This window comes from Podarcis cretensis (genome assembly GCF_951804945.1).
Source record: "Podarcis cretensis genome assembly, chromosome: 9".
Taxonomy (NCBI): Eukaryota; Metazoa; Chordata; class Lepidosauria; order Squamata; family Lacertidae; genus Podarcis; species Podarcis cretensis.
The window spans coordinates 74,360,747-74,377,754 of NC_137178.1; the positions used below are offsets into that span (position 1 = coordinate 74,360,747).

At 52.6% G+C, this 17,008-nt stretch overlaps 1 protein-coding gene and 2 long non-coding RNA genes across 4 annotated transcripts; 1 reads left to right on the forward strand and 2 right to left on the reverse strand.

Moving 5' to 3' along the window:
• Window positions 1–5,021: 5,021 nt before the first annotated feature.
• Window positions 5,022–10,449, reverse strand: LOC307224718. The gene is made up of 2 exons (XR_013842717.1): window positions 10,323–10,449; window positions 5,022–5,200 (listed from the first exon to the last, which is right to left on the reverse strand). It is a non-coding gene; the product is annotated as an uncharacterized lncRNA (long non-coding RNA).
• Window positions 6,220–12,038, forward strand: ISLR2 (immunoglobulin superfamily containing leucine rich repeat 2). Of its 2 annotated transcripts, none has more exons than XM_079991559.1 (2): window positions 6,220–6,847; window positions 8,377–12,038. In XM_079991559.1, the coding sequence occupies exons 1-2, from the start codon at window positions 6,840–6,842 to the stop codon at window positions 10,505–10,507; spliced, it is 2,139 nt and encodes a 712-aa protein (XP_079847685.1). In that variant the 5' UTR covers window positions 6,220–6,839; the 3' UTR covers window positions 10,508–12,038. The 2 variants fall into 2 exon arrangements, with proteins under 2 accessions (XP_079847685.1, XP_079847686.1); XM_079991560.1 differs by lacking the exon at window positions 6,220–6,847 and adding an exon at window positions 7,161–7,180.
• LOC307224702 lies at window positions 11,575–13,650 on the reverse strand. The gene is made up of 2 exons (XR_013842702.1): window positions 13,310–13,650; window positions 11,575–11,784 (listed from the first exon to the last, which is right to left on the reverse strand). It is a non-coding gene; the product is annotated as an uncharacterized lncRNA (long non-coding RNA).
• Between the last annotated feature and the right edge of the window lie 3,358 nt (window positions 13,651–17,008).

Sequence of the window (17,008 nt, forward strand, 5' to 3'; positions counted from 1 at the left end):
ATGGTGCCAAGATGGAGCCATTTTCAGATATCTGAAGGGCTGTCACCTGGAATCATATCATAGAATTGCAGAGTCCTCAGGAATCAGATGGAAGGTGGAGCCAGCTTGTTTTCTGCTGCTCCAGAGGAACTGAACCAGCGGATTCGGGTGACAAGAAATGATTGAGATTCGGACCACGCATTAGGAAGAACTTTCTATCAGTAAGAGCTGTTTGACAGTGGAATGGACTCCTTTGCAAGGTGGACTCTCATTTGTTAGAGGTTTCTGAGCAGAGGCTGGATGCCCATCCATCATGGATGCTTTAGTTGTCATTCCTGCATTGCAGGGGGTTGGAGTAGATGACCTTTGGAGGTCCCTTCCAGCTCTATGATTCTAAGATTCTGCTATCTTACGGTGTGCGTGTGTGTGGGTTCTTTAGGTAGCAAGTGTGGGAATGTTCAGGGATGCAGGAGAGGATATATTGTTTGCTTATAGCCTTTTCCAACTTGTGTAAACAAGTTCACAATTTAGCAGAGTAACATTCCCCTTTTTAAACTTGCAGCGGATGCATTTGCTCAGGCTCGCTAAAGCCTCTATAATAACTGTTCTGGTATTTCCCCCTTATTCCCTCATAAAAGATAAGACACGGCAGTCTTCAATAAAAGTATAAAAAGAGTTTACTCACATTCTGTTCACAGTCGGATCCCAGAAGGCAGACTTAGCTTAGAAAAGTAACATACTGTATACCTAGAAACTATCTCATAAGGAGACAGTCCCTTTGGGATTTTCTTTATGTATGCCACCACAGCAGCAAGAATTCTACTGGCAAAGTATTGGAAGACGCAAGAACTACCTACTCTGGAAGAATGGCAAACAAAGGTGATTGACTTTATGGGACTGGCCGAGATGACGGGCAGAATCCGTGACCAGGGGAAAGAGACAGTGGAAGAGGACTGGAAGAAATTTAAAATATATCTCAAGAACAATTGTAAAATTGACGAATGTTAAGATGTCAGGGGGTAAGAGGTAAAGAAATTGCAGCAGTAATCAAAAAAAACTAAAGGAACTTTTATGAAAGGGAATTAAGATAATGGTCCTAAGGGTTGCTAAAGAATCACTAAACAAGAATGCAGGGATGGGGAGGTATGGGGAAGTCAAAAGAAAGAAGGGTATGAAACGATCAGTTGGAAATTATGTTGTTTTGTGGTACTTTTGTTAGCTGTTTGAAAAACGAATAAAAATTATTATAAAAAAAAAAAAGGAGACAGTCCCTTTGTCCTCTCTTGGCTGGGCATCTTTGGCTAAGCAGATGTTGCTTCTTTGATGCATGTAGTGAAAGAGAGAGAGATGGCTGCCCTGCCCTGTGCTTTTGTCATTACCTGCACAGGTGAGGCCACACCCACCTCTAGTCACATGCAGAGGAAGTCTGTCCCAGCCCAGAATGAAACAGGAAGTTTACCTGCTGGCTGGACAAACATTCCTCCCCATGTGTAAACATGTTCACTCTAGGAATCTTGTACTTGACTGCCCTTGTGTTTCGTATCCCACAGCAAGGTGTCCTGCTTTACTTGCTCCCAAATGTGGTAAGTCAGCTTTGCTGTGTTCGGGGGCCCTCCTGCTCATTCTTCTGAGCCTTCTGCCCCCAAGCCCTTCCCTGGGTCACAACTTGGCTTCTCCCAAAGAATCCTGGGAAACATAGCTGGCCAAGGGTGATAGGAATTCTAGCTCTGAGAACTCTAAATCTGAGAGCCCATGTGGTGTAGTGGTTAGAGTGTCAGCCTACAAACTGGGACACCAGGGTTCAAATCCCACCTCCTTTGCCATGAAGCTCACTGGGTTACCTTGGGGACCAGTCTCTCCCTCTCTCAGCCTAACCTACCTCACAGGGTTATGGTGGGGATTCAATGAAGGAAGAGGGAACCAGGTTAGCCACACTTACGTCCACAGAAAAGTTGGAATATACATGAGATAAATAAATATGCATGAGATTTGAATGCATATGTGGGAAGCATTGAAACAGGAATTCCACTCTACCCCAGGGAAGGTTAACCTGTGGCCTTATAGATGCTGCTGTGGACCCCAACTCCCATTTCCCTAGTCCATTGGCTTTGCTGGAGTCCAATAACACAAATTGCCCACTCTTTCTCTGCACTGTGGCCATACAGAGCTGTTGTTGCTGTTGCTGTTTATGTTGGTCCAGCCCAGGCTTCCTCAGCCTCGGCCCTCCAGATGTTTTGAGACTACAATTCCCATCATCCCTGGCCACTGGTCCTGCTAGCTAGGGATCATGGGAGTTGAAGGCCAAAAACATCTGGAGGGCTGAGGTTGAGGAAGCCTGGTCCAGCCAATCCTGGTGAAAATAAAGCATGAATGTTTAAACAGCCTGTGAAATAACATTTACTTTTTGGAGCAATATATTGCTTTGCTCATTTGATCTAATCTCCCCAAATGCAGTTCAATATGCAGCTTGCCTGATTCAGCGTTATCAATAATGTATTGCTTAATTTAAACCATTCATAAAAAAAAAATCCGCAAGAGCCTGTGGCAGAGTCTGTTTCAGAGAGTGCAATGACCACCCGCTCCGTGCCTTAATGAAAGACAAAGGGGCAGTTTTGTGCTCATTTATGCTGTGCATGCTGCAGTTGAATCGGCTTGGGAGGTTAGCTCAGGGAGGCCAAAAATTACTGGACTGGACATCAAAGGAGCCTTCTGGATCCAGCCAGTGGTCCACCTAGTCCAGAATCCTGCTCTCACAGTGGCCAACGAAATGCCCCAGTGGTCAGCCCATAAGCAGGACCTGAGCACAACAGCATTTAAACATATTAAAAATATGATCTGGGGATCATATTTTTAAAATACTCACACTATGTCTGGGGAGACACTGGCTCCACCCACTCCCAGCTTTGGCCCCACCCAGCATCAACATGTGGCCCTAGACAGGACCCACACACAGACCAGTGAAAACATATTCCACAGTGGGATACAAGGTTCATATTTTTTAAAAATGAACGCTCTGACACAAGTCCTTCAGTGTTGTCATGGAAAAGATCACAGAGGGGGAAATGAACTGCACACCTGAAGCAAGTCTGGCAGTCTAAATCTCCATATTGTTAAACGAAGAGCAATCCCTTGCCATATTTTTGCCTTTGGTTGGAATACAAAATTTATATGGTTTCAGTACATTGTGTCTATACCTGAACTGGTCTGTTTATATCTTGGATGTAATGTTGTTCTATAATTAATTCATATGTTACTTGCTCAGATAAAATTGCACAATGTTTTTGTCTGCAATTTTATCTGCAGTACAGTTTTGCTGCATAATGTTGTAATGGGGTCTATTGATGAAGGGCAGTGTGTATTCTGGGTTACAAACCAGCAATGGGCAACCTTCAAAGAACTGTGGACTGTAAACTGGTGTGCACGACAGACCCTGTGGCGGCAGGGTGTGCATGTGCGGAGGTGTAAATGACTCTCACTGACTACCACCGGATCTAGTTCATCGTTTGTGTTGAATTGCTTAAAATAAACAATTTTACTGGGAGTGTGAATAAATTAATTGCAATTAATGGTTCCCTTAGTGGGCCATGCAAAGTGCCCTTCAGAAAGTGTATATTTCAGGGGTCAGCAAAGTTTACCTTGCCTGGGCCAGTTCCTCCAGTGGAGATCCCTGTGTGGATCGGATTGCGCATGTGCAAGCGAACTTGCGCACCCGCAATTTCTGGCGTCTGTAGACACGATTTCCAATGTCTGCACCTGTGCAGATGCGATTTTCAGCATCTGCGCATGCACAGGCATGATTTTCGGCACCACAGAAGCAAGTCCCTGTGCTGCACTGGGACTTGCCGAGCGGGCGGCTCTGTTCGGGGGTGGCTCATGGGCCGGTTAAACGACCCCCGTGGGCCACTTGTGGCCCATGGGCCTTAGGTTTTCGACCCCTGGTCTATTTTGTTTGAGTAAGGAAGAAGACCTGCACTGCTTTCACTTGTGGGGTGGGGGGTGGGTGGGTGCATGACTGCTGACCTGTAGGTCTCGGGACTCTCCCAGGCTCTGCACCTCCGAAGCCACCCCCCTCCCCAGCCCTGTTCTGCCCTCTCCTTGAGCGCCTTCGCCTGGCGAAGACGACATATCAGACGACACAGCGATTCTTCAAACAGCTCTTGTTTATTCACAGACCAGGACAGAACTGAACTGAAGGGCTCAGTCAGCCTGCTTATATAGAGCTCCAGTTCCACGTTACTGTAACAACTTTCTAAAACTATCCAATCACTGAACGTCACTTTCGATCCTTCATTTGCATAACTATCTACAGTATCCCCCTGCTGGCCCAGGGTGAGAACTTCAGTACATAACAAGGGGGTTGGACTAGATCGGTGTTTCCCAACCTTGTGCCTCCAGCTGTTTTTGAACTACAACTCCCATCATCCCTGACTAGCAAGACCAGTGGCAAGGGATGATGGGAATTGTAGTCCAAAAACAGCTGGAGGCGCAAGGTTGGGAAACACTGGACTAGATGACCCTAAGAGGTGCCTTGCAACTCTGCAATTCTGATTGTAGAGGTGGGTTCTATGGAGCGCGTCCATAGAAAACCACCGGCTTTTGCGCGGCGCGCACATAGGTTACTGCCAGGGCTGGCTGGTTCACCCATGAGGTGAGGTGAAGCGACTGCCTCCGGCGGCAGGATCCGCTGGGCGCGGTCAGATCCGGGCGGCCCTGGCGGGGGCTGCTGCTATGTCTGCCCCAGCAGCGGCTGCAGCTGCTGCAGCTTCCCCTCCAGCTGCCGCCTCTTTCCGACAAGCAAGCGCAGCGTTACTTCCTGGCGTCACCCGCACCCTGCTCGCCCACGGGGCGGAGAGGGACCATCGAGCAAAGCCTTGCAGGTGCTTTTTCTGAGAGTCCGCTCCCCACCCCATCCCGCGTTCGTGCTCAGCTTTGCTCCCTGGTTTTGCGATCAGGAAATGCAATTTGCCTTTCTCACTTCCATTCCCGGGTGTGTTTACTCAGAACAACGAGACTTACTTACACAAGTAAGAGTGTGCACCAACTTCAGTCCTCATTTTCATTTCTTGCCTCGCTTTGGCCTTCTGATTCCCCTTCTCTCCTCTTTTGGAGACACCCTCACTTGCAACCAAATCTCCGGCTTTTCGACAGAGTTACTTTCAAAAGCGCCGGGTTTCTCGCGCGAAAGGGGCGCTTTCACAGCTCCCTGGCCCGGTTGCTGCTCCTGCACAAAGCACAGAAAACTAAGGTAGGCATTTTGTGTGTGGGGGGGGGGGGGGACGGGCACAGCCGGACCACCTACTTTCCTCTCCTTGAATTGTGTGTCGTTCTGAACTGCGTTTTGAGTGAGAGAAACACCATATGCAACAGCGGTGCGATTTATGCCATGGCCTTTGCTATAAAAAAGAGGCGCGTCTCCTGCGCCCGCGCGCGTAGGACCCTTAACAAACGATTATTCTTGCGGGCGCAATTTTCTAATTCAGAGAGGTCAGAGTCTTGCTCTGCCTTGCTCTGCCCACTTTTTGTTCCCGACAGGCTGGTGCAAGAAGGGTCGCCACAATAAGATGTGGCCCTTGCAGTGGCGTAGCGTGGGTTGTCAGCACCCGGGGCAAGGCAAGTAATTTGCGCCCCCTAACCCGTGGATTTGCGCCCCCTAACCCTAACCCCCAGATGTTGCGCCCGGTGCGGCCGGCCCCCCCTGCACCCCCCACGCTACGCCACTGGGCCCTTGGGCTAAATGCCCCCCTCCGCCAAGGACAAATGTCACTTCCAGCACTCTGCCCCGCAACACGTTCCCTTCTTTAAATTATAAAGTACAACCTGAAAAGCAGCCTGTCGAGCTTATTCTTTTAGTGTGCGGGAGGCTGGCGCAGGGGTCCAGTTCTGGCAATGAAACACTTGGGAGATTTTGCTGGAACTGAGTTCAGGAGGAGGTGGCGAGGAGAAAAAGGAGGAGGAGGATTCGCACCAGGACCCTTCGCGAAGCTTCTTGTTGCAACAGCTGATTTTCCTCTCAAATATCAGGATCGTGTGAATTATTGTGCCGCGTGGGGGATGAGGGAGATTGTTTTTACTGAGGGCCTGAGATTATTTCGTGTTTTTATAATGAATTTGCACTTTGTACTTAAATCAATAAAAAATATTAATTAATAAAGGAAGCGGGAATAATGGGATGGGGGTGGGGCAGAGAGAGTAGGATCAGAGGGATCTCGACGGCTCCTGCCTTCCATCCGTTCTGATCTCCTCCTAGATCCCCAGATACAATTCTCTGCTCAGCTATTTGCTTCCAATTTGCGCCTCAAAGGCGGATTAAATAGTAATAATATTAATAATCATAACAGCAGCAGCCCACCTGCCGGCTGGATTGCTGCGGAGTGGCGGAGGGCGAAGGAGGGTGACTTGGAGACATATTGACGTGATAAATATTGCATGGTCTTTACTTGGGGGTGGGCATAGGCTGCGATTTCTACATCCACCCAAGGAGGTGGGATAAGCGAGGCGCATCCCCGGGCGCCTCGGGCGCGCGCTTGGCCTCTCCTAGTAATAGAGATTGTGATTTTTTTTATTATTTTTTTTAAAGTGGGTTGGAATTGAGGAGGTGCGGGAGGAAGGGAGAGGAGGGGGCGAGCTCAGCGCCGCCGCCGCCGCCGCCGCCGCCGCCGCCGCCGTCTTCAGGCAGACCCAGGGCTAGGAGGCATCTCCGGGGCCGGGGAGAGCCTCTCCGCCGCTCTTCTTCGCGTTCGGGACGGGAGCCTCCATGGCGGCGCCTTCGGTCCTGCGCCGGGAGTTCCGCAGGACTCGTCCGGTCGTGGGGTCCCTCCTGGTGATGCTGCCGCCCTAGAAGGGACCCTTGGGAGCCCAGGATGGAACGGTAAGGGAGGCGGGCACGGCTTGGGCTTGCGTGAGAGAGGGGACCTACATCCCGTGAAGGAACCCAGTGAAGATGGGATGTTGGTACCCAAGGCGGCTGCATCCGGGGAGATGAGCGAGGAAGGATGCGCTCGCGGGCGCAGGGCAGAGTCCGCTGTCGGGGCTCAGCGGAGTGTAGGGGACGGGGCTGGGGGGGCGCTGAAGCTGCTCGCCCCGGTTTGCAGACCAGAAGGCTCTCCTAAAGCGCAGAGTAAAGGCTTAGGAAGGGACATAGCAGAGCCAGGCTGGGAACACAAAGATAAACCGCCGTGCACCTCCCGAAAGGAGTGGCTGGGTGTGTGGTACGGCGGCGGGGGGGGGGGGGGAGGTGTGAATCTCTACATCTCTCGTAGCTTTAGAAGAGGATGGGACCCATTCATGGAGAGGAGGGGGCTATGGAGGTCTACTAGCCACTATGAGGACGCTCTGCCTCCACAGTCGGAGGCAGCGATGCTTCCGTTGCTGGCAACGCCGTGAGGGGAGAGGGCTGTTGTCCTCGAATCCTGCTGGGGGACCAATGTAAGAACAGGATGCTGGACTGGATGGGCCACCGGAAAGGACCCCCAGGGGTCATCTAGTCCACACCCTGCAATACAGGATTACATTATTCTGAGATTCTTATCTCCATATGGAGGTTAGGTTGTGTAGTGGGGTGGGGTGACGTCGAGGGGCTGCCGTCGGGGCTAGAAACCGGAGGAAGTCTGCGCTGGGATCTACGGGGGTCGATCCGTGTCACCTGGAGGACAAGCGGGGTTAGACGAGGAAGAAGGGGGTGTCTCGGGGCTGATCTGCAAGTTGGACGGAGAAAGAGAAGGAGCAAGGCAGGAGAGGAGAGGGGCTGGCTAGAGAGAGAGGACAGCCTCTATATCATTTCGAAACCCCTTATTTTTCTGGGCGCTGGCAGTCAAACAGAGCGAGCGGGAAAGAGCCTGGGTGCTCCTTTTCTCCTGAGAAGCCCCTCTCTCATTTACTGACTTTTCTGCTCCCCACAGAAAGAGAGTAAGGTTGCAATCCTGGGAACAAGCCCCGCTGAATCCACGAGAAGCCAGGGTTAGGGCTGCAGCCTCAGAGCGTCGCAGAGCTCGAGGGGCGTTGCTTCCCAGCGCCCGGGAAAGGGTGGCCTCGGCAGAGAGCGCGGAAAGGAGGGAGGGGCCCGTGGCTCAGCGCCAGAGCCCCTGCTGGGCATGCAGAAGGCAGCTCCAGGTAGCGCTGGGCTGAAATCCTGGACAGCCGCTGCTACCAGCCAGTATCGACAATACTGGGCTAGATGGATTAACGCTGGCAAACGGAGAAATAGGAGGAGACGCCTAAGGACTCCCACTGCCACCAGCCCCAGCACGCGTGGCCAATGGTCCTGGCTGATGGGAGTTGTAGTTGAGTGGCCGCGGTGGCTGACGGCGGATGTTTTTGGAGGTAGGAGACCGCCTGCTGGCTATGCTGTAGACCAACTCTGACCGTGGTCCTCTACTTTCTCTCCCCGCACCCTTGCAGGGCTAAGATGCTGTCGGGGGCGTCCCCGCTGCTGCTGCTGCTGCGCTGTTGGCTGGCGGCGACCTTCCTGTGGGCCCCGATCCGCGGCTGCCCGGAGCCCTGCGCCTGCGTGGACAAGTACGCCCAGCAGTTCGCTGACTGCGCCTACAAGAACCTGGAGGCGGTGCCGTCCGGGCTGCCGTCGAACGTGACCACCCTGAGTCTGTCGGCCAACAAGATCGCTGAGCTGCGCAGGGGCTCCTTTGTGGAGGTGACGCAGGTGACCTCCCTGTGGCTGGCGCACAACCGGATCGGGGTCATTGAGGAAGGCACCCTGGCCATCCTGGTGCAGCTGAAGAACCTGGACGTCAGCCACAACCAGATCGCCGACTTCCCCTGGGGAGACCTGCGCAACCTCAGCGCCCTCCAGCTCCTCAAGATGAACAACAACCGGATGTCCCACCTGCCGGGAGAGGCGTTCCGCACCCTGCGGGACCTGCGCTCCCTCCGCATCAACAACAACCGCTTCTCCGAGGTGGCCGAGGGGACCTTCGAGGCGCTCACCTCCCTGTCCCACCTGCAGATCTACAACAACCCCTTCAACTGCACCTGCCAGCTCATGTGGCTCAAGAACTGGACCGAGAACACCTTGATCTCCATCCCAGACCGCAACGCCATCACCTGCGCCGCCCCGGAGCCCTGGAAGGGGCTCCCTTTGGCCAAGGTGCCCTACCTGCACTGCGCGCCCCCTAGCGTCCGCTTGAGCTACCACCCCAACCTGGACCGCACGCGGCTCTCCTACGGCTTGGCTCTGGCCTTGCACTGCCACGCCCTGGGCCTCCCGCAGCCCGAGGTCACCTGGAGGATCCAGGCCGCCGGCGAGACCCTGGAGATCAAGGCGCCGGCGGCGGCGGAAGGAGAAGGCAACGCCCTGCCCTCCGACGGCTGGTCCAGAGGAGACCGGGAGAGGTTCCAGGCCTTCGGCAACGGCACGCTGCTCATCCCGCATCTCAGCAAGAAGGAGGAAGGCACCTACACCTGCCTGGCTGCCAACGAGATGGGCAGCAACCAGAGCTCGGTCCACGTCGCCGTGGCGGACGCCCCCGCGAAGGACTCGGCGGGCTCGCTGGGGGACCGCAAGGCCCAGCCCGGGGATCGGAAGCCGGAGGGCAAGGCCTCCAAGAACAGCGTCATGAAGGCCGAGGAGAGGACCAAGCTCCTTCCGGAGAGACCCACGCCCAGGAGCTACCACGCGCCCGGGCCCCGGAACGCCAGCGGGCCGTCGGGGCCGCCCGTCTTGGCCAAGCAGTGCGGCTCCAGCGAGGCCCCTCAGTACGTCTCCAACCACGCCTTCAACCGCAGCGGAGCCCTCAAGCCCCACAGTTTCGACCTGGGGGTCATCGCGCTGGACGTCTCGGAGAGGGAGGCCAAAGTGCAGATCAGCCCTTTCTACGCCCAGCCAGAGAAGGTTCACCTGAGGAGGCTCTACCTGTGCGAGGCGGGCCGGAGGGGCCACTCCCTGGTGCAGTGGTCCCAGATCGAGGAAGGGGTGAACTCCTACTGGTTCCAAGGCCTCAGCCCCGGCACCAACTACTCCGTCTGCATGAGTTACGTCGGGGAGGACTGCCAGGTCCAGGTGGTCTTCACCACCAAGCGGGAGGTGCCCTCGCTGGTCATCATCGTGGTGGTGAGCGTCTTCCTCCTGGGTCTGGCCACCATCCCTCTGCTGGGCGCCACCTGCTGCCACCTGCTCTCCAAGTACCAGGGCAAGACCTACAAGCTCATCATGAAAGCCCAGAACCCGGACCAGATGGAGAAGCACATGGCGGCGGACTTCGACCCGCGGGCCTCCTACCTGGAATCCGAGAAGAATTACGACCCCAGTGAGGTGGGGGAAGGGGAAGGCGAGGAGGAAGAGGAGGAGGAGGCGAGGGCGGAGGGAGAGGCGGAGGGGCGGAGGGGGCTACCTGGGGGCCGACAGCTGGAGAGAGACGAGAGCCTGGTCGCCAGCTCCATCCCGGAGTCCCAATCCAAAACAAACCCGGAGGAATTCGAAGTGGGCTCCGAATACAGTGACCGGCTCCCGCTCGGAGCCGAGGCTGTGACGATCTCCCAGGAGATCAACGGCAACTACAGGCAACCGCCCCGTTGAGGCTTCCCTCGGGCGGTTCCCGGAGCTCCGGGCGCGCAGAAACCGAAGGGAAGCGCCCTTCTTCACTGGGGCTCGGGCACCGCTTGCCTGATCGGCTGCGACCTTCTCTGGAAAGGTGCTCCTGCCGCCGGGAAGGGATGTCTCCCCAACACCGAGAGCGTCCAGCAGCCGGCGCCTAAGGCTGGCTTTGTTCAGGGGCTGATTTTAGGAGGGATTCCCCCCCCCCCGGATTTATAGAGATGTCCTAAGTATTCGGGCAAAAGAATGGATTGGGTATGGGCAACACAGCCTGGAGAAATTCACCCCCCCTTTTCTTGAAAACCCTCTACTGCATATGCTCCAAACACAAAAGCTTACGTTTTCCACCCCACCCCATCACCTGTCTTCTAAAACGCACCCCCTTTCCCACGCACTCCCTCCGCATTTTCGTGGATTTGATAGGCTCGAAACTAAATTGGTTAGGGTCCGCTCCCGCACCAATATTCTGAAATACGCATCCCACTTTTCCCACGCGCCTCCGCGTTTTCGCTGATGCAACTTCTTTTCTAAAATTGAAATTTACAATTGGTTATGGTTTGCTTTTTTTGTTCTGTTTTTTTAAAAAGGAAATTAACGAAAATACGACGACGACAACGCATTAAAAGTCGTTGGCCCTAGTCTGGGAGCGAGAGTCTCCCTTGGCGTTTAGGGAAAGGGTGTCCGTTTCATTTCAGGAGGTTAATGGTGCTGGACAGCTCCCGAATCCCCACCCCCGAATTGCCTTCCCCTCCCCAGCCCCTTAACCCCGTGTGAAGGAGCTTGCGGTCAAGGAGGTCAGTGAAATGAGGATCCGTGCCAGGCAGCGGCCCAGATCCCCAGCTTGTCTCATCGGCTGGTCAGGATCACCTGTGTTAAATAAATGGAGCCGTGCTGTAGATAAATGTGTGTTATGTCTGTGCGTGACTTTGGACCGCTGGTGGACGCGTGGAGTTTGAGTCCTAAGGGCTCCCAGCTCCTGGTCTGGATACTGACCCCCTTCCCCCCTTCCTGCAGCCCTGTCTGAGTCACGTCACCTCCACGAAGATCCGTATTTGCTAAATGTTTATTGGGTAGAGTAGTCTTGCTTCTAGAGAAACGTGCTTGCCCTTGATGTGGTTCTGTGATGTTCAAAGGCAAAAACGATGGGAGGTCCCGGTGGGTTGATTTTTTTTGCTGTGTTGAGAGTGGAAACAATTTAAATATCGTTTGCAAAGGGTGCAGTCGTGCTTGGCTTGGAATGATCATGATGGTTTTTGCCTCTGTTAAAATAGAAAGAGAGATACATATATATATATATATGCAACCCAATGTCAACTAAGAAAGCCAGCACAATCGTCTCCAGGGCGGAGAGAGAGAAAAATAACGATGGTATCACTAATGTGTGATTGTTAATTATTATTGTGCAAGGAATCCTTTAGAAAGGAACAGGCTGAGCAACGATAACCTTTTTTCACCGTGCCTCTGTATGTGGAAAGTCAAGAATAATGATAATAAAAACAGACTTAAAAGTGGACATTTGGAGCCTTGTTTTGTAATTTGCAAATAGGCAAAGTGTGTTATGTTAGATTTCAGAGCCGAGAATGAAAGCGGCGCTAGATCGAAAGGGAATGTCTGAGCAAATCTCCCCAGGATCCGTTTAGCATGAAACGGAGCTGGCGATCAAACGTTGCACCCAGATGCCGCGGCGGCTTTGAACATTAAAACAGCTGCGCTGAGCAAACTGCATCTATTTTTCAGGCTCCCCACCCCCGGCCCACCCCGGAGTCTTTAATACCCAAATCATTCCCTTTTTAAAGGATATGGGATTCTCTAGGATGTATCTACCTGCTATGGATTTTTATGGACAGGTGAATGATATGGATGGCCTTTTATGGGCGAGGAAGAATGCAAAGTCCGCAGTTCCTGGTGGGGTGGAATCGTCAAAAGAAAAAGAAAAGATGCACGCACTTGTTCGCTAAGAAACATAAGGCTGCCTCAATCATACCTGAAAGTCTTACCTGAAAGTAAGCTCCAGTAAACGCAATGGGATTTACTTTCGAGTAGTCATGCATGGGAACTGCGTTGTAAAACACGGGTTGTGGTCAACAGACTTTTACTCAGAGCAGACCCATTAATGTCCATTGATAATTGAGATCCATAAATTTGAATGGGTCGACTCTGAGTAACCAGCAGCTGAGTACAACCCAATGTGTCTTCCGCTGCAATTCCCGTGCATGTCTACTCGGGAGAAACTCCGTTGCGTCCAATGGAGTTTACTCTCAGGTAAGGGGGTATACCATTATTTTTCTTTGGGATGAAACTGCATAAATGAGGTGTCAGACTAGACACGACATTTTGTTTGCGGTGTTTTGAAAACGGCAAAGTGGGAATACCCCTAAAATGAAAATACCCCTCATCGCTTCCTATTCTCACCCTAAAAGGGGGGGGGTCCTGTCGTCTGGACACATTGCCCCGGCCTACGCCCCACAAAGTGCACTCTGGCTTGGAATGACTTTGAGTTTGAAAAAACCTGCCTGGGCCAAAGAACAAAATAGGTCTGCCAGTCTGCCGCGTAGAGAAGCAGAGCGACGTAAGCCCCCTATCACAGAATCAGTTGTAGAGTTGGAAGGGGTCCTGGGGGTCATCTAGTCCAACCCCCAGCATTACAGGAATCACGGCTGGTTCAGGGAAACTCTCAGCCAGGCAAAGGGTGCGTCGCCCATCGCAGAGCTGCAGGATGTTGGTCTATTAGGGTCAATGGAGCCCCCAGCCCACCAACCTCAGCTGCCCTCTGCCAGGACCCACTTGCCTGCCTTCTCCCAATCCCTCCAGCTTAGAGGGATGGCTCTTCCTGCTACCTTCTTCAGCTCCCTTGCGGAACTCAGCGAGGGGGAGCTGGGCAGGGACGGCGAGAGGAATTCGTTGGCTCCGCATGTCCGTTGGCTCTGGCGCCACCTGCTGCTGGCCTCCTTCGCCATTTCAGTTCCAAGGAGCGCCCACTAAGCACCACCGCCCAGAGCAGGCCGGAGCCGAGCCGCGCAGCTTGCGGCTGGTCTCTCCGCTGCGCGGAACAGCTTGCATATGGCGCGCGTATTTGCGCAGGGCTGAATTCAAACGCGAGCAGAGTCTCAGGCTTGGGACAACGCAAAGGGGCTTCGAGGGTGGGGACCCCCGAGCCCTCCGAACCATCCGCATCCCACCTGAGGCTCCAACATGCCTCTTTCAAGACAACAGTTAAGCACAAGTGGCAATGCTGAGCATATGTGCAGCCAGCTTTGCCTTACGCACCGGGACTTTAGGTGTGCTCTGCCAGGTCCCACAAACTGACCCAGCCCATGCGTTTTTCCAAACTGCTTTTGGGTGCAGGAAAAGCTCATAGTCCTCAGGGGCTGCAGCACAATCCTGTGCCCGTTTACGCGGAAGTAAGTTCCATTGTGTCTGCAGCGGGTCTTGCTCGAGCGTGCAGAGGATTGCAGCCCCGTGCATGGAAAGGGATGGCAGGATCAAAGCCACAGGAATTCCTACTTGGCTATTCGCTTCCAAATAGGAAAGGAGAGAGAGTGTGCAACACCGTTGATGTGTGCAACAAAATGCATGTTTATTTGTTGCTGTGCGTGTACCCAGCAAAATACATATCAAAATACATATCTTGGGCTATATCATGCATTTTCTTGGACGAAAGTAAAATCCAAATACGAACACATGTGAAGCAGCCAGAACCAGATCCTTGAAAGGTATGGTTTTTTTTTTTTAATTTATAAAAATATTTATATACCACTATATCATCAAAAGAAAAATATCAAAGCAGTTCGCAGCAATAAAACTAAAAAATATACAATAAAAGCCATATATAAAAAGGATTTTAAACCCAACATCTATTAGCCATTGTGGAAAGATGTATTCTTAATTGACTACGTAGGCAATCTATGCCTGCCTGGCACATATCGGTATATGATTAGCACATGTTTGTATTATGTGCGCACAGCTGCCGTTGTGTGCATTTAGGTAATTTTAGATTCGAGACTTAACAGCACAATCCTGTACACGTCGACTGAGAAGTAAGTCCCATGGAATTCAGCGAGGCTTTTTCCCAAAAGCGGGCATGGGAGTTGCAGCCTTAATGGTTACACAATGCAAATTGTACCTTACTTAATACAAACGCCCTACTGCATTTGGGGGTCCTACTCCTGACCATTCCGCCGCGCAAAGCTCTGGACTTCTGCCCCCAAGTCCTCTCCTGCCCAGACAGCTGGGTCTTTATAAGAGAGGCTTCTCCAGGGCCAGGGCAGCGAAAATGGACGGATAGCGAAATGCCTTTGGATATCAATTACTGCCAGACAAAATTAGCAGGATGGTGGCGGAGCAGAGCAGATGGGCCTTGGCTCGGATTCCGCATGGCTCCTGGGATCTCATGGGAAGGGCGTGGCCGCTTGCCAGAAACACGGGGGCGCTTTGTGCGCGGCCCTTGTTTCAAATGAATTGTGTGTGTGTGTTTACCTAAGGACGGAGCTTGCATGTTCGCGGAAGCAGGCTTTTAGGGTTCACGCTACTGTGAAGATTTACAAGCACACGCATCATGTGCATAAGCAGCAGTTTTAAATGCAGGCGCGGGGTGTGAGTTAGTTAGGGAGCTGGGCGTTTATGCAGAAGTGGGCTTGGGTATTCCTGCTCCCATAGAATTGTGCGCGTGCATGCAAGAGTTTTAAATCATACACACAACCTGCATGTAGCACAGAGGTAGTGTTTGTGTACACGCTCTTGTAAAAAGCTGCACGCGCGCACACTCATGTTTTAAATACATCTGAGGTGTGTGTCGCGGGGGGGCTTGCATATCAGCAGAAGTCGTTATTTTATTCAAGCTCCCGGAGGGTGTGTGTGCTCTCCCCCGAAGCTAGGGCACCTTTGTGATCACAAAGAAGAGCTAAGTGGGCACGATTCATATTCCTTCCTTCTTATGAAATTTAATCTGGATGCTTGAAATTTCTATGCAATCTTTCCAAGCTGCCCTCTAGGCTTCCTCTACTCTCTCGGTAAACATGCCCTCCCCCGTCAGTTGTTTGGCTAGTTCCTGGCTCACCGAGCGGGATCTTCTCTCTGGGATAAGACCCCCACCCATGCAGGATCACGCCACCCCTCGTCCCCTTTAAAATCGGTTTAAGCAAAGTGGAATAAGCTCTTGTGCACACGTTAATACAGAGGAAAGAATCCCTTTTCCGCTTCTCCGACAAAGCAACCACTAGAAAAGCTTAAAGCAAGCTTCTTCAAACTCGGCCCTCCAGATGTTTGGAGACTACAGTTCCCATCATCCCTGACCACGGGTTCTGCTAGCTAGGAATCATGGGAGTTGTAGGCCAAAAACATCTGGAGGGCGGAGGTTGAGGAAGCCTGGCTTAAAGCATCTTTTGGCCGTAGCAAGTCTTGAGCTGTGCAACCACATCTCTCCGATAAGAACGTAAGAAGAGACTCTTTGGATGAGGGCAATGGCCCATCTGGTTTGACACCCTCTTCTCACCGTGGGCAAATTATTATTATTATTATTATTATTATTATTATTATTATTATTAATTATTTATACCCCACCCATCTGGCTGGGTTTCCCCAGCCACTCTGGGCGGCTTCCAACTGAATATTAAAAACAGTACAGCATCAGACATTAAAAACTTCCCTAAAGAGGGCTGCCTTCAGTTGTCTTTCAAAAGTAAAATAGTTGTTTATTGCTTTGACATCTGGTGGGAGGGTGTTCCACAGGGCAGGCGCCACTTCCGAGAAGGCCCTCTGCCTGGTTCCCTGTAACCTTACTTCTCGCAATGAGGGAACCGCCAGAAGGCCCTCGGCGCTGGATCTCAGTGTCCGGGCTGAATGATGGGGGTGGAGACGCTCCTTCAGGTATACAGGACCGAGGCCGTTTAGGGCTTTCAAGGTCAGCACAAACACTTTGAATTGTGCTCGGAAACGTACTGGGAGCCAATGCAGATCTCTCAGAACCGGTGTTATGTGGTCCCGGCGGCCACTCCCAGTCACCAGTCTAGCTGCCGCATTCTGGATTAAATACCCCTAAGAACCTAGGAATCTCGATAGACTGGCCCTGGACCTGGAGGTTCCATCAAAACCTAAGAGGAGCCAGCTGGGTGAGCCCAATGGCCAACCTAGTGCTGTTCTCACAGATGCCAACCAAATGCCCCGTAAGCAGAGCCTGAGCACAAGAGAAACTCTCCCCTCCTGTGTCTTCCAGCAACCTTCATTTAAAAGCATTTACTGGCTCGTTTGCAATGATCATTTGTAGCCACAATGCCAGGGTTTTGGCACGCCCATGTGTGCTCTAGGGGCAGAAACTGACGAGCCTCCCTTCCAGCTCTTGGTCCTGGCACGTGGCGCTTCTCCATCGGGGCGCTGGTGGAGGAGGAGCCGGAAAAGGCCGTGCATGGGTTGGGGCAGCCGCGTCTTCCACGGCAGGGGTAATGATGTCATCTCCTGGGCGCTGCTGGCCAGGCGAATAAATGTGCC